This window comes from Saccopteryx leptura, chromosome 2 (genome assembly GCF_036850995.1).
Source record: "Saccopteryx leptura isolate mSacLep1 chromosome 2, mSacLep1_pri_phased_curated, whole genome shotgun sequence".
Taxonomy (NCBI): domain Eukaryota; kingdom Metazoa; phylum Chordata; class Mammalia; order Chiroptera; family Emballonuridae; genus Saccopteryx; species Saccopteryx leptura.
This window is the reverse complement of record NC_089504.1, coordinates 348,023,815-348,040,165: the sequence shown is the minus strand read 5'-3', so window position 1 is coordinate 348,040,165 and position 16,351 is coordinate 348,023,815. Positions and strand designations below refer to the sequence as shown.

The 16,351-nt window shown below is 56.5% G+C and overlaps 1 protein-coding gene across 3 annotated transcripts in view; it reads left to right on the top strand.

Annotated features, from left to right (window-relative positions):
• Positions 1-2,014: 2,014 nt before the first annotated feature.
• The window catches only part of ARHGAP23 (Rho GTPase activating protein 23), an 81,519-nt gene continuing 67,182 nt past the window's right edge, over positions 2,015-16,351 (top strand). For 2 of the 3 annotated variants that reach the window (XM_066364382.1, XM_066364378.1), the window contains exon 1: positions 10,603-10,676. In XM_066364382.1, coding sequence (XP_066220479.1) covers positions 10,614-10,676 — 63 coding nt within the window. In that variant the 5' untranslated portion in view covers positions 10,603-10,613. Of the gene's footprint in view, positions 2,086-10,602; positions 10,677-16,351 lie in introns of those variants that run through there. The other variant, XM_066364379.1, reaches the window with a different exon arrangement.

Here is a 16,351-nt window from a genome sequence, read left to right as displayed (position 1 = left end):
CCTCCAGTGCTCGGGGCTTGCTGATACAATAGCTGGGGTTTAGCAATCTAACCACCGTGACTCTGGCTGGCAAGAGTCTAGTCCTCAGGGCCAGCTCAGCAGCTTTGGGGACAGACAATTCTTAGCCTCACAAAGCCCAGCTCCAGACCTTAGGCCTGGTCAAGCAGCAGCTGTTTCAGAAGCCCAGCATGGGTGGCGGCTGCCGCCTCGGCCACCTCCTCCTCCTGTTTTCATTTCCCAGTGGCTGCCTCGGCTCTGAAAGAAAACCAGAGGGAAACCCGCTGAAAAGAATGGAGCCCCTTCCACAACCACCGTGGTCTGAGAGACATGCTTGCTGGCTGGCACTCTTCTCTGTCTCCTGCCCCTTTAGCCCAGGACAGACTCCCTCTGAAGGGACAAAAGGCCCTATTGACCCTATAGCCTAGTGACCCCACCCAAGTCTGGGCCTCCCCTCCCCTGGCAGCCAGCAGGGTAGCAGACAGGGGCCATGAGGCTGCTGAGAGGGCATGGAAGAGAAGCCAAGAAAAGTCTGCAGCCAGCTGGGCTGAGAAGCCTGGGAATGCCCGGGCAGTGCCCATCTCCCTGAGAGGAGGGGTGGCCAGGGGCACAGGGTGGCCAGGGGTGCAGGGCTGCCGGTTCTCCTGGCTGCAGTCCCAAGAGCAAAGCAGCAAATAACCCATAGGGCCAAAGCAGAGGGCTGGGGAGTCCGATCTCAGCCCCAGATGCGGCTGCCCAGGCCAGGAGCTCAGGGCCTCCCCAGCCTGCATTCCTGCCTCCCTGTCCTTAGCATGCCCCCCACACCCAGCCTATAAAGCCCCCTTTGTCTGGGCCCACTGAGGATCTTAACTCCCATCGCAGCTTCCTGCCCCCTGCCTCCTCCCCCTCTGGAGCCTAATGAAGAGGCCAGGGTAGAAGTGGTTAGACCCCCCTTCATGCTGGCCAGGGCACTGGCCTGGCTGGGTGGGGCAGTCAGCTCCTGAACACTGATGCCCCCACCCCACTGCTGCCTCAGGGCGGGTTCATTCCCACCTCTGTCCACTCAGGATTCCACCCTCTCGCCCTGGGCAGCATGCCCACCTCTCACATGCCTGCTCATGTGATGCCCCCTCAGTTTGGCCCTGCCCTGTCAGGGGCAGGACAGAGCAGTGGGCCATCAGGAGCCGGGTGTAATGGGAGGACGGGGTGAGGGGCAGTCTTTTTGCCACTTCCCTGGTTTTCACCAGCGTGGGTGGCCCCACAGCCTGCAAGTCAGGTCCTCAGATGGTATCTGGAGCTTCAGACGGCCCTTCTCTGGTGGTGGACAAACAGTTCAGCTGGCCTCCTGCTTAGCACATGCCTGGGGCACGCGCACGGTGGGCGGTAGGAATCTCCATGCTGCTCCCCAAGGCCTCAAAACACATCTGAATAGGGACTGGACCCTGGCCACACAGAGTGGCCTTTCCCCACTAGGTCTGTCTTGCAGTCACAGGGTCCAGACTCCTGCTCACCTGGGTGGGGCCACACGGTGTCTCCTCGTGTGCCAGGCTCTGTGAGTATCTCGAGCCGGCTCTCAGGCAACCTCTGAGGTGGAGCATCAGCCCGGGAGACAGTGCTCTGGTCATGGGGTCAGCTCTGTCATCAAGCTAGTGTGTGATTCTGGGCAAGCCCCTCTGTGGCTCCTGTAAAATGAGGGGTGGGAGCCATCTGATTCTGATAAACCTCAGGGATGAGAAGAAAGGCTTCCCTTGGAAGGGGTCTTCTCCGGACTAACAGTGCCCCCAGTCCAGGCAGAACAGAGGGTGATGGCAGGGATGAGCCCTTGACTATGTGAGGAGTGTGTGTGCATTGTGTATCCGTGTGATCGAGTGTGCGTGCATGTGTGAGCGTGGCGCCTCCACCCGCGCGAGCGGAGGGCTGGGGAGAGGAGGGGGCGGGGCCTGTGAGGCGGGGCGGGGCGGGGCGGGGAGGGGGTCTGGGCGGCCGACACCAGGCGCTGCTTGGGCTCCGCGGTGCTGCACGACCGTGGCTCATGGAGGGGCCTCCGCCCCCAGCTCCCCCCGGGGCTGGCACGGCGAAAACAGCGTAGCTGGCATCAGTATGGAGCAGGTCAGTGGGCGCGGGTGCCTGTCTGGGAGGGGAGGGCAGGGTGTGGGGGGCGTAAGGACAAGGTGCGGGTGGGCTCGCCGGGAGGGAGGGGGCCCAGCCACTGCGAGAGGGGATGGGTCCTGGGGCGGGCGGGGCCAAGGTTCTGGGGGAGGAATGGGGTTGGATTGGTGTGTACACACACACACACACACACACACACACACACACACACACAACACTGACACACAAGGAGGTGTGCATGGAGGGAGCACGCGCTGCCTCTCCCCTCCCCTCACTCCCTCCAGAAGGAGAGCACCAGCGTTTAGAAGCCCCCCTCCCCATTCGGTAAGGTCCCAAGCCCTGCTAGGATCCTAGGCCCAAGGGACTGCAGGCTCCACAGAATGGAGTGACAGGAGGTGGGGGTGGCTCTCCCAGGCCATACAACTATCCGTGCTGACCACCCTGGTGGGATCCCAAGATACAACTGTCCCCTTTGCCCCAGACACATCAAGAGGTTCCTCCCCACCGGCTCCCTCTCCCCTCCCATTTACAGCAGTAGCTGCCGGCTGCTTTTCATGGCAGTGAGAAGATGAGGTGGGCTGGGCAGCCTGTCCATATGCCCCCCAAATACAGACCTGCACCCCGGCCAGTCTGGGGGGGTGTCTTTTACATACAGCCTCCATCAGAACAGGGCAGGGGTAAATGCTCCCTCTGGTCAGAGCTCCTCGTCTCAGCAAATCCAGGGTGAGCCGGGCCAGTTTCTGTAAGTGAGAGGAGGGCTCTATCTTGATCTGCAGCCCCTGCTCTAAGAGGGGCATCGCCAGCAGGCTGGAGCGAGGGGCTGCTCCCTGATCACGATGTGGGGTGGGGCCTGGCGTGCTGAGGTTTTCTGTTCCTGGGAGTGCCTGCGTGCTGGGCTTGGGCACTCTCCCAGGCTCCTTGGGGCTACTCCGCCTAAAGTGTGTTCTGAGGTCCCCCCTCCAGACTGAGCCAGCCCCTGCCCCTGTGGCAGGGGGGTTCACGGGCTGCCTGTGGTAGAGGGAGGAGGGGAATGAGGAGGGGTGAAGGGTGAGCGGTCAGGTGTGGTGGAGTCAGGACAGGCTGCCCCTGAATTCTGGAGATGGAGAGGGGCACTGGGAGGGTGGAGTGCTCTCCGCGTCCACTCTCAGTTCCGTGAGATGCGTGGGGTGGGACTGCGAGCTGAACTAGTCTCCAGGTCTGTTTGGCATCTTGGTCGTTAATTTAAATGGCCAGTGGCAGCTCCCTGGAGCACCAGGCCTGGCAGGGGGAAGGGGATGCAATTCATCATTATCTGCTGTAGTCATTACTGACTTTATCCTCAACTCCACCCTGAGCGGCCAACAAACAAACCAAAAAATTGGAGGGGAGGGAAGTACTAAATGTCACTGAATTGCTCGATTTGCAATAATTAATTTTATGTTATACGAATTTTATCTCAATTAAAAAAGGAGTCAAGACTAGCTAGGGGCTTCCACTTTCTGCCCACACCCCTACATACATCTCCCTGCACGCACAGCTCGGCCTGAGTTGCTCCTCAAAGCAGCTCCTCGGCCGCCTCCATCAGCCTTCTGTACTTCTGGGGGCCAGCTGCTTCCTTTTTGCCAGAGAACAGAGCCTGTCTCCCCTGTTTCCTGGCCTTGTGGAGGGGAGGCGTGAGAGAGCTGGAGGGTCAGGACATTGGCTCCTGCCTTGGCCCCATCTGTCTTCTCTGGGCTGCTCTGGACACCCCGCCAGCTGTGCTGAGTGGTGGCTTTCTGGGTCCTTTCTAGGTGTCCTAGGACACCTCTGCAGAAGAGTCCCACAACCATCCTGTCGCCTGGGCTGTGAACTCCTCTGCCCAGTAGGAACTCTGATGATCACACATAGCACAGCTGTACATGTGCCCAGGCTGATGTCAGTGCCTTAAGGCGGCCTCAGCCCTGCCTGCCCCATGGGTATCGCCAGCTTTCTGGATGTGCCGGAAGCATAGTGTGTGTGTGTGTGTGTGGGGGGTGCTTCTGAAATCAGAGCTTCTTTCATGGCACCAAGGGAAGCTCCTATTTTAAGTTTCCCATGTGCTGAGCCCTCTTGTAAAGCAAAGAATCCTTTTATAGTGCAAGAACCACCCTGATGTGTCTGTTTGGTATGTGTGGATTTTGGCATGTAGGGTTTCCTTAAAGGGGAGCATGCCTGGAATCTCTCACAGGGGCCGGAATTGCCTGGTGGAGTGTGGGGTGGGTGCTGGGGTTGCCCCCCTGTGGTCAGGGCCCTGGCCCTCTTTTCTCTCCATCTAACACCCCTCACTCCCACCCAGTGCTGGCTCAGGGCCAGACAGAGGCGAGGGGAGCAGCTGCGGGGGATTTCCAGAGCTTCCAGGGGGAGGTGGGAGCCACCCTTCCCTTCCTCCTTCCTCCTCTCCCTTCTGTTCCTGTCCCTTCTCCTTCTCTTCCCTTCCTCTACGTTCTCCTCCTCGCTCTGCCTTACTTGGCAGGGAGGAAAGTGAGCAGGTCTGCCCTGGGTGCAGGAGTATGCAGGGGCCGTGGGGGGGGGGCAAAGCAGGTCCTGGGGGCCTGTGTAGAAAGCAGAGTCTCGCGTCAGTTGCCGAAAGAATGATAAAACCCTTGCGCAGAACCATGGAATTTAGCATCTTGGAGCTGGAAGGGACCACCTGGCTTCGTTCCTCTTAGAAAGGTCATGCTTTGTGCAAAGAGCAAGAGTTTACATCAGATTTCAACAAGTTACTTATCCTCTGAGTCTGTTCTGTCCTTTATACGGTGGGGCTAATAATACCTACCTTACGGTGTTGTCATGGGCAGTACATGAAATCGTGTTTGTGAAGAGCTTGGCACATAGCAGGTGCTCAACACATTTCAGTTCCTTTCTTCTCCATCTCGGTGTTTCCAAGCTCTTGCTAGGTCATGCTCCTTAGAAGTCAGCTGCTAACCTTGTACACACACACACACAGTCCGGGCCACTGGGTCTTCAATTGCTGGGTGTCACGGAGCTGGAAGGCTGCAGGGCTGAGACCCCAGCCCAAAGCCATTTCTTCTCCCACACCATGACGGAGGCTCCCCCAGCACGGCCTCCCTGAGGGGCTGTCAGCTGAGAGTGGCAGGGCTGGGGCATCTGTCGTCCTTCCTCTGCCCTGGCACCAGGGCTTCTCTGGGTGTGGCTGGCCACCTTCTTGCCCTGCTGCCATCTGAGAGAGCCAACGCCTCTTGCTCCCACCCCAAGCCAGCTGTCCAGAGGTTGCTGGGCTGGGGCATCAGCTGTTTGGCTGGTTGGCAGGCTCCCTCGGCCCCAGCCTGGCCAGGGGTCTGTAACCTCCCCTACCCAAGGGGTGTCTAGGTGGTATTCCTCTTACCCAGATTCCTCGGGGGCCTGGAAGCAGAGATGAGGGTGGGGACTGGCATCATTGTGAATGGACCATTGCCCCACCTGGTACCATTACAGATGCTCAGTGAGGTTCACTGCATGGGATGCCTGAGCCTCTGCCAGAGCCTGGGCACCATCCCCTCCCCAGCTCTCAGACTTCAGGCCTCCCTTCTCTGCCACTTGCCAACTGAGAGCCTTCAAACACTGCCTCCCATGCCTCTGCCTTCGCCTTCATTGTGGGGATTCCCACCTGTTTTGCTCACTTCTCTGCGTGCACCACCATCATACCACCATGCCAGCCTTCCTCTTCTGTATTTGTTGCTCTTGCTGGAATAGGAGCTCACTGTGTGCAGGCATACCCTCTGGTTCATTGAACTGTCCCCGCCACCCCCCACACAGCAGTTTGCATGCAGTCAAGGTTCAATAAATGTCTTTAGACTGGAATGAACTGGGCCCCCATCTGCTTTGGAGATGAGAATTTAGGTGAGGATGGGTTGCTTTTGGGGGACAAGAAGAGGACCCATGGGCTGAAAGAGGTCAGTCAGATCTCTGAGCATTCCCCTCTAGCCCAGCCCTCCTGCCTGTATCCACTAGGGGGTGCTCTTTCACCTTCAGTGGAAGGGCCAAAAGCTGTGGCCAGGTTTATGATCACCTGTCCAATAACCCCCTTCCCCCCATTGTTTTTCCTTTTCAGCCACAGTATGCTTTGAGTTCATTATCAAATCAGAGGTGGGCAGAAAGGCCTTATTGTTTTCGTCTTACCGAGGATGACACTGAGGCTCAGAGAATGTTCTTTTCCTCAAAGACATACAGCTATCAGGTGGGCAGGATGGGAACCAGAACCCAGATCTTGGGACTCTCTGTTCAGTGCTCCAGGATGACCCCATACCACACCTTGCCAGCTCCCGGGCCAGGCCTGACCCTGACCCTGGATGATGTGGTCTAGGGACTCCTTGACCTCCCCCGCGCCCCCCTCCTAGCCCTACCTGGCCCTGGGCTGACAGTTCCCTTTCCTCCCTTCCCTCCTCACCCCCTCGGGCTCTCTCTCACTGCTCCTCAGCCAAAAGGCCTGCTCCAGTTTCCCTACCCAACCGGAAACGTGCTTCACCCATAGCTCACCTGCGTGGCCCACCCTGCTGCCCTTTCCTGCTGATTCTCTTAGCGCTGCGATTTCGCTCCCTCCCCCATGCCCTTCCTCACAGCACAGTCTGGCCTCTGCCCCACCCGCCCTGAAAGCGCCCGCTCTGCCCAGCACAGCGCCGCTGCCTCTAGCCACCAGCTTCCTCCCAGCCTCCTCCGCCTCCCGTGCTGCCCCGTCCTCCCTCAGCTGCCACTCGAGGTGGGTGCTCCTCGGGTCCTGTCCCACCTCTGGCCTCCTCCCTCCATTGTCTCTGGAGAATCTGAACCACACTCTTGGTCCACCAATGGCTCCAAAGTCATGTCTCTAACGTAGGCCTCCTTTCAGGGAAATGAACCCAGGGCTTCAGCTGCCAATCACTAGTGCTCATAGCCTGAGGATTAAATCTGTGGACTCTGGAGCCCAAATGCCTGGGTTTGACTCCTGAGTGGCCTTAGGTAAGATATTCAAGCTCTCTGGGCTTCAATTTCCTTATCCATAAAGTGAGGAGTATACTATCTATTTCACAGCCCCTTTGTAGGGCTAAATGGTATAATACATACAAAAGACTTAGCATAAGGCATATATATCCCCTCTCCCTGAGAATATCTGAGACAGAAACCTTGGGGTGTTCTATCCTCTTCCATTTCTTTCCCCCAACACTCATACCAAGTCCCAGGGCCTCGGATGCCTGTTGCTCCATACTCTCATGCAATGCCTGGTCCCCCTGAGGTACCCCACCCCCCACATTGAACCACAGTGGCCAGGGCACATCTACTCCTAAATCCCTGTTTCAAGCTAAACTAAAATCTAAGTGCCTCAGGCCCATTCACTCCAGGGTCACATCCCCACATGCATTTCCTTCCTCACCCCTCCATGCTTCCTGTCCACATACCCTCTGCTTGGCTCCAGGCACACCCACGCCACTAGTCTGCTTAGCCTGCTCTCTCCTGTCTCCCTGTCCTTGTCCACGATAGTCCTTTCCCTGGACTGCTTTCCTCCCCATTCTCCATCCTGCCCCCACCCCATCCATGAAGTTCCCGAAAGCTCAAGGCCACCTCCTGCCGGAAGCCTTCCTCTGCTTCTCCAGCTTTGCATTGCTCTTTTCTGGGATCCCGCTCTAGAGTTTGGATTGGTAAGACCCGGACCCCCAAGGGAGGGAGCTAGGCCTTATCTCTAGATCCTCAGGGGCTACCTCCATTGCCCCACTTCCTCATATATTAGGGCTCCCAGTAAGAATTTGTGAATGAAGAAAAGTGACTGGGCTGGTAGGGGAGTTTAGAAAGAGGGAGCCTATAAGGAGGATCCTCAGTGAGGGACACTCTCCATCCCATGGTGAGCTTTACTGCCTGAAACTCCAGAGAAAGAGTATGCCAGGAAGAGGGTAGGTTTGGGGGTGGATGTGAGATGCAGGGAGTGGGATGCAGGGACTCAGGGGATGGGGAGCCAGGATGGAGAGGAAGGATGGGAGGAAGAGGTACTAGAGAAGATGAATGGGGGAGGGCTGGACAGGATGGGGGTGCAGGTCAAGGTGCAGGAAGAGGTGGGAAGGGCAGCAGGGTGGGGGCAGAGCACACTTTCTGGGAAGTGGGGGAGGTGAGTGCAGTGCATTGTGGACAGAGGAATTGCCTGCCGGCTACTGTGAGCTCATTTCCTCTCACCGCCTCCTGTAGTGTCTGAGGGCATCAGGCTCTGGAAAAAGTGAGCCAGGGGTACCCCAGGGGCCACTGCTCTTCTCCCCTCCCCCACAGCCTCAGTTCAGTCTGGATCTCAGATGCTGCGGCTTCCCCCTTCCATAGACAAGGACCCCTGAGCCAGGGTGGCAGCAAACTTTGGACCACCGGGGCTATAGGGCAGAGAGAGTCAGGAACAGGAACCTGGCTGAAGATTAAGCAAGAAAATACAGATAGTGTAATGGATTACAGTTAGATATCAGGAAGGACTTCTCAGAAGTGGGAGGTAATTCTGGCTATGCATGACCTTAATGAAGAGAGGTGGGGAAGGAAGAGGAGTCATTAAAATCCCCTCTATCATTATGAAATCATCCATTCCAGTTGACTTCCAGGAGATTTTTTTTAATTAATTAATTAATTTATTTATTTTTACAGGGACAGAGAGAGAGTCAGATAGAGGGATAGATAGGTACAAACAGACAGGAAGGGAGAGAGATGAGAAGCATCAATCATCAGTTTTTCGTTGCGACACCTTAGTTGTTCATTGATTGCTTTCTCATAAGTGCCATGACCGCGGGCCTTCAGCAGACTGAGTAACCCCTTGCTCGAGCCAGTGACCTTGGGTCCAATCTGGTGAGCTTTTTTGCTCAAGCCAGATAAGCCCACGCTCAAGCTGGCAACCTTGGGGTCTCGAACCTGGGTCCTTCTGCATCCCAGTCCGATGCTCAATCCACTGCGCCACTACCTGGTCAGGTGACTTCCAGGAGATTTAAAATACATTAAATTAGGTCTGGTCGTTTAGCTCAGTCGGTTAGAGTGTTGTCCTGAAATGCCAAGGTTGCAGGTTCAATACCTAGACAGGGCACATAACGGGAAGCAATCAATGAATGTACAATTAAGTGGAGCAACAAATGAATGATTCTCTTTCTCTCTCTCCCTTCTTCCTCTGTCTCTCTAAAAAATCAATTAAGTAAAAAAAAATTAAATTAAATATAAGATTTAAAAGCAAGTTAATATTTCCTTCCTCAGGTTCACAGGAGTAGGGGTGGCCTAGTTGGTGTCTGAGCCACCCTCCCCTCCAGGACCTGAGTCCTTGATCCTGGTCATAAGTGAAGGGGTGTGGGGCATGGGCCTGGTCCACTCTCAGAGTCAGGGTGGTGGTTTTTTAAGGTCTTCTAGCCCCAGAGGGGATGGGTGATTCCAAGCTAGACAGAGTCAACCTTACTATGATTTCATTGCCTAACTTTTTCAAATCATATTCCTATCCATTTGTGGCCTCTGCCTTCTTTTCTTCATAATCTGTAAAACTGCAAGAAAGCACAAGAACGAGGTAAGCATAAGCTGTATGAAATAGGCGGTAAGAAGAATGTTACTGAGATAGCAGAAAGTACTGCCCATCAGAAACAAGGACTGAGGGACTGTCCCTTCCTGGATCGGTTGGGTTGGACGGGTTCTGCTTGGGGGCAGAAAAATGAGGAACTGTCTCAGGACCCCAGGGGCCCTTTGGGCCCAACCCACAGTGAAGCAGGGGAGGGAGGCTATGGGTTGCTTGTGCCTGGGAGGCCTGAGGGGTCTCTGCGCTCACTGCTACCCTCTGCGAAGCAGGTCCATGAGCTGTCCAGGGGCCTGAGCCACAGGCTGGCTGTGTGGGAATCTGAAGGGCTGGGGCACCTGCCAGCCTCTCTCTTCCAGCCTCCATTTCTCTGCTTCTGTGAGTCCTGGGCTGAGACTCTGACTGGAGGGGATTGATTGAGGGGAGCCCCCCAAGATTCCCCTTCTTCTGTCCCCCTGCCCACATGGGCATCACCATTTTGCCTTTGTCTCAACTTCCATGAGTCCCTGGATAGAAAGCTCCCTAACTTTTTTCTGTCTTTCCTTCTCATCCATCCTGGGTTCATCATCTCTATCTCTGACATTCTCTGCCTCTCTCTACTCTGCCTCAATCTTGTCTCTGCCTCTCTCATGCTTTCTGTGTCTCTCCATCTGTTTCTGACATTTCTCTCTGGCTGTGTTTCTCTCTGCTTCCTTTTCCCTTCCTGTCTCCCTCCCTCCCTCTCCCTGTGCTAGTTCTGGGTTTGGTGCCCTTGTTCTCTTTCCTTGGCCGGCCCAGATTACCGTCTATTTGGGCCGGTCCCCTGGAGGCTGGCCCAGACTGTCTGCCTGAGACCACCTCTCTTCCCCAGGCTGTGTTCTTCACCCTAGCGCCGCTGCCAACACAAACTCCTGCCTCATCCCCCTTTACCAGGCTGGTGCCCTAAGGAGAGGCGGCGCGTGCGCCCCGTCGGGACCTCAGGGGGAGGAGCGAAGGGGCGGGCCCCGCCCCTCCCGGGTCCCTGCCCGCGCCCCCAACAGTGCCGCGGCCACAGAGCCGCCGCTGCCGCCTGATGAATGGAGTCACCTTCTGCCTGGTCGGGATCCCGCCCCGCCCGGAGCCCCGGCCCCCAGAGGTGAGGCGCTGAGCCAGGGGAGGGGGTGGCTCCAGGCACTGCCGGGGAGCTAGCGGCAGGGACCGGGTCGCTGGCGACAGGGCCCAGGTCGCGGCGCCCCTGCTTGGCAGGCACCGCCTGGGGCGCACGACGCGGGCACGGCGGGCACGGCTGCAGGGAATACCGGCGAGTGGCGGGCCGGGGAGGGGGCTGGAGAGAGAGCTAGCCTGGTCAGGGAGTTGGGAAAGTCGAAGGTCGCAGAGGGCCGGGACTCGCGGGCTGCCAGGGCAGGGGGCACAGACCGCGGCGGCAGTGCCAGGACCCCGGCGCCGGCCAGCGGGGGCGGGAGGTCCGCGCCTTTTGTCCGGGTTTTTCAGGCGGGGCGCCTGCTGCCGTTTCCTCTGCCCGAGTTTTCGTTTTCCGTTGGCGAGGCCTCGGCACAGCTGGAGGGAGAGCGAGTGGGGGAGGGGGTTCCCGGAGCGGGACGTTCTTGACCACTGCAGCCGGACACCCCCTCCCCGCGCTCCGCTCGCCCCCTGCCGGGCCGGGCCGTGCAACCAGTTGCCTGGCGCGAGTCTGCCTGCCCCCGAGTCCTGAGGAAGAGAAACAGGTTCGGGACCCTTGGTCCTGCAGGCGCGGCTGCTCTTTCTGCCCTCTCGGGCTGGCTGTGGGTGGGTCTGGTCGCGGGGTGCCAGGGGATTACTCAGCGCGAGGCCGCTTTATTTGAGTTCTTTCATCTGCCAGCTGCTGAGGCTGGGGAGAGGCCAGCAGGGGCCTCCGGGCCCCATCGGGGCCAGCCCCCGACTGCTGAGCCTGGCTGCCGGGTCCTGTTGGAGTACCCAAGCACGTACTCCTCCTCCTCCCTAGTTGAAAGGTTGAACGTTGTCAAGCATGTTGTTCCCTGAGTTTGGAAAAGAAGTTCCTTGGGGGTCTGTGTTGGGGTCAAGGTCTGGGCTGAGGCCTCCTGTCTTTTGACAGGGCTGGAAGACAGGGCTGCTCCTCCCTGGCCCTCCCCTCGGAGTTGAAGCTGGGGTCTGGCACTTTGTACACTCTGAGACTGGTGTGTCTCTCAGGACCTGGATGGATGTGTGCTCAGTTCTTCCTCAGTCTGCATCTCTCTTCCCCCTCCGCCTTTCAGCCGAAGTGTTCCTAATTACAAACTTGAAATTCAGGATGGACTGGGGATGGGGGTGGAAGTCATTAAGCCTGAGTCCCTTGGATTCTCATCCCCTCTCCCCAACACACACTTCATCTCCACCCCGCTACCATCTCAACTCTCACTGCTACCCTGTGGCCCAGCTGGGGGTGGATGGCTTTGATGCCACGTGGTTCTCCCCCTCTGCCAGGGCAGCAGTCCCGTTCCCAAAAGAGGCTGCTCTCACCGAGATGTTGTATTCATTGGCATGCGATTTGAATCTCGATTACATAACCAGCCATTTTTTGCCTCCAAACACAACTCAAAGGCCCCCTAACCCCAGCTTCTTCCACTTGCTCACAATACGGTTGAGTCCACCCCCAGGAGGCTAGGAGTTCCCAGTTCCTGCATCTGAGGCCCCCAGTCTCTTGACAGTAGTCACGAGATGAAAACTTTTTGGAGGGGAGCGTTATTAGGAAGGTGGCTTTAGGACATCAGGGGGAATGGGACAAGCTTTTGAGGATCCCAGCCCAAGCAGAGAGGGGCTGGATCTGGGGAACAGGCCTTGTGTCTGGGTAGCCTGGATAGAGACCTATATGCCACCTCCTCAGGCTGACCCTGAGCTCCTGGGGAAAGGCAGCAGGAGGCTGATCTGGCCCTCCACGGGTGCAGCATTTTGGGCATGGATGGGAGTGGGTGCGAGAGAGGGTGTTGGTACAGAACAGGGCAGTGCAGGAGTGGGCAGAGGCATTTATTGCTTCATCCTCCATTGCAGTGATACTTAGAAGGATTTCATGATGTGTATGGTCAAAAAAGAGACTACAAAAGAGGAGAATGGAATAAGTTACAATATGAAGTATTGCAGTTAGCTCTTCAGGAGAACTTCCAGGGAGAGGCTTCTGAATTGCACTACCCTGGGCTAGCCTGCAGCATCATGCAGGGAAGTTTTCTCCAGGAAAGTGGGTTAGGTGGATTCCTGTAATATTGGATTCCAGTGCAGAAATACAGAGAGATTCATAGGGAATGCAAATATAGTCAAATGAACATATATACTAGTGCCTAAAAAAATGTATTTTTAAGGACGAGAGGTTGCTTTAATAGTACAGCTGACAGCTAAGACAGATAGCAAGTTCTCTGGGCCAGGATCTATATGAATTACCTCATTTAATCCTCCCAGTACAACCACGAGGTGGGTATCATTATTATCCCCATTTTACAGTTGAAGACACAGAGAGCTAATAGCATGAACAAAATTACATCACTAGTAAGTAGCAGAGCCAGGGTGGGGCCCGTCAACCTGCCCTGAGTCCATACTCTTACCCTGCTCTCCCTCTTCTTAGGCCCTGCCTTGTCCTGCTGTCATTCCCACCCCAAATCTGGGTCCGTCTTGGGCCCCGCCCGAGATCAACCTCTTGCTAGATTGTAGCTTGGTTGCTTTTCTTTCAGTTGGGACAGGGATGGGGACAAGAGGCCTCAGGGTGGTGAGGCCTCAATGTCCATGGTTGATGTGTGGGGGAATCAGTCCCCCCAACCCCACCCTCCCGTGTCAGCCCATAGCACTGGATTGTGGCTCACTCAGTTCATTGGTGCTTTCCTTCCAAAGGGGCATCAGCCCTGCTCTGTTGGCTGCAGGGATTCAAAGGTGAGATATTAACTTTGTCAGGGATTTGGACAAAGCCTGGTTTTAATTATCCTGCTCTCTCACCCTCCCCGGAGAGAACCATGAATAGGGCCTGTGGGAGCTGGCTCTGCCTTTCTCCTTGCACCCCCACCCCCTTCAGACAACCCGCCTTTAGATCCAGGCCCCCTGTTCCATGTAAAGTTGTGCCAGCTCATCAGCAGGGCAATGCCAGTCAGTACCAGGCAGGCATCGTCTCCCCACTGCCTCAGTGGGACAGCAGGCTGGGCTGGCCTTGGGACTGGACTTTGGGGCAAGTTTAAAGCCCTGTGAGAGTGGAGTGAATTCACCACCTGTCAGTGTGAGCCAGGACCAAAGGGGTCCCTTGTCCAACTCCTTCATGCTACAGAGGGGAAACCGAGGCCAGAGAGTGCCCAAGGTCAGGGAGCCTCGAGCAGTGGAACTGAACCCAGGTGTTCCGATTGCCGGGTCGCCTGGCCATGCCTTTCCACACATGGTTCTGTCCTTGGAGGCCCCCTCAGTGCAGGGTTCTGGGACTGGACCCGGGAGGGTGGAGGGAGGGTGGGGAGGAGCAAGGATGAGTGGACAATGTGTCCCGTTCATCTCTGTGTCCCCAGTGGCCAGCACAGTGCCTGGCACAGAGTGATTCTCCGTAAATGTTTGTGAAGTGCAGGCCAGGGAGCAGCCCTCCCCTGGCATTCCCAGGGTACACCGTGTCCAGCTCTGCCCCTGGCATTGTGAGAATTGGTCTACACGTCAGTCTCCCCCATCAGAGTGGCATTATTTGAGGGCAAGAAAAATAACAATAGCAACTACCTCCAAAGCGCCTATTGCTCTAGGTAGGTACATTATCATCATCCTATTTGACAGACAAAGAAACTGGCACAAAAAGATGGCATGGCTGCTTCCTCAGGTCACACAGCAAGTGGCAGAGCTAAGGAATTGAACTTGCTCTTAACCTTATTCCAGGAAGGCCCAGAGGTGTTGCATTGATCTGATAGAGCCTGGCACGCAGGCCTGTTTGTTGACTGACTGTGTATGGAAAAAACCACAGACTTCAATAATCTCTAACCCTTTGGAAGTAGCTGGGATTGGTGTCTTAGGAAGTCAGACCAGAGGTGCATTACTGTGTTATCTGTGCCAGGAGTGCCTGTGCCAAACCTGGAAAGGAAAGGAAAGCTCACCCACACCCTGTCACAGATGTCCTCCACCCCTTGACAGGGCCACTGGCCCCCGGTCTTCTGGCCTCTCTCTTGCCCTCCCTCCCTCCCTTCTTCCAGTGGTGAGCAGCAGGCACGTGGGAAAGGACTACAAGGTTGGATTAAAGAGGCCTGTTCCTTCTTTATCTCTCTGACCCTGAGATGTTCAGCCCGATGTATCACCTTGGTGGAAAATTCTGCACCTTTCAAGTTGTAGGGTGCACGGAGTATTCGGTTTGGGACAGGGTCTGCCATAGCTATCAATTCTCTGTCTTTCCCGGGAAGGGGGATGGGTTTCTAGGCATCTCCAGTCCTAAACCCTAAGATGCCCAGGGTCATCTGCTCCAATCTCCTCAAACCGTGTGCCCCTGGGCAGGTAGTTACCACCCCTGTGACTCCGCCTGCTCCCCGTTTGCCGGTCTGAGCTACCACCAGTCAGCCTCCGTCACCAGGTCACACTTCACGTGCTGACAAAGGCTGGTGGGGAGCTGGGTAGGAAAAAGAAGGCTCGGCGAGGGGATGTGGTCGGCCAGGCATGGCCCCTCTGCCCGGGCATGGCCCCTCGGCACGTTGAGAGGGAGGCGGGTGTCTGGCCCCTGACTTCAGCTCGCTGAGGTTCAAGTTCAGCCCTACCCCTTATTCATTGTGACCTTGGCCAAGTTACTTCATCGTATTTAACCTCAGTTTTCTTATCCCTGAAATAATGCCTCCAAATTGTTTTGGATTAAACTGGATTAAATAAGGTAAAATAGGTAAAGTGGCTGACATTTGGTAATCTCAACTATTAGTAGCAACTATTATTAAACAAACAATAATCAGTGAGATGGAAATGACAACAACACACTTTGGGCTCAATAAAAAGAACCCTTTATGGTCGGAGTAATCCGAAGAGGAAATGAGCTGCCCCTGGAGGTAATGAGGGCGCATCCAGAGGAGGTGAGCAAGCTGGAGAGAATTCAGGCACTGGGTGAGCGGCTGACACCGAAAGCCTTCAGGGTTCCGCTCTGGGATCAGCACTGTGTGGCAGGATATTAGAGGAGCAGGTGGGACCGGGCTCCTGCTATCAGGGACTGGGGAGAGGGGGAGAGGTTGGCTGCTATGGTTTGGGCTCCGTGTGAGGCTCCTCCAAGAACAGGGAGTCCCGAGAGGATGCCTGGACAAGGCCTGGAAGGATCGGGATGGTTCTGATGGGTCGGCTGCCCTTGTAGGTCTGGGAAGAACTCGGTGGTTGAGGAGCAGCGAGGCCCCAGGACACTAGTCTTGAAGTCGGCCCCCCCAGGCTGCCTCCACATTCTGGCTGCCCAAGGGGGTGGGTGTTGGGTGTTGGTGGTAATGGGGAACTGGTAGCTCCCTGTCCCTCCCACTCCCAGCCTCTCCTGGAGAAGGGGCCAGGGCTACTCCCAGTGGCAAAGAGCAGGGGCTGTAAGGAGCGGAACTGGGGAAAGAAAGACTTCTTATGCCCAGCGCATTTGGGGGCGTCCGGGGGTCGGAGGAACAGTGGAGCCTTTGTCCCCAGCTGCCGGGAATCTGGCCGAGGAGCCAGCGCTGGGTCTGGCTGGGCTCTCACAGGCAGGTCCTCTTTGAAGTGACCCTTTCAAAGCTCAGCCTGAATCCCTGGGTGGAGAGACAGCTTGGGGTGGGTGTGAGGATGACTGAGACCTGCAAGGAAAGGCAAGGATGCAGCAGACCCAGCGCCTTTGGGCGGGCAGGCCGGCCGGGGGTG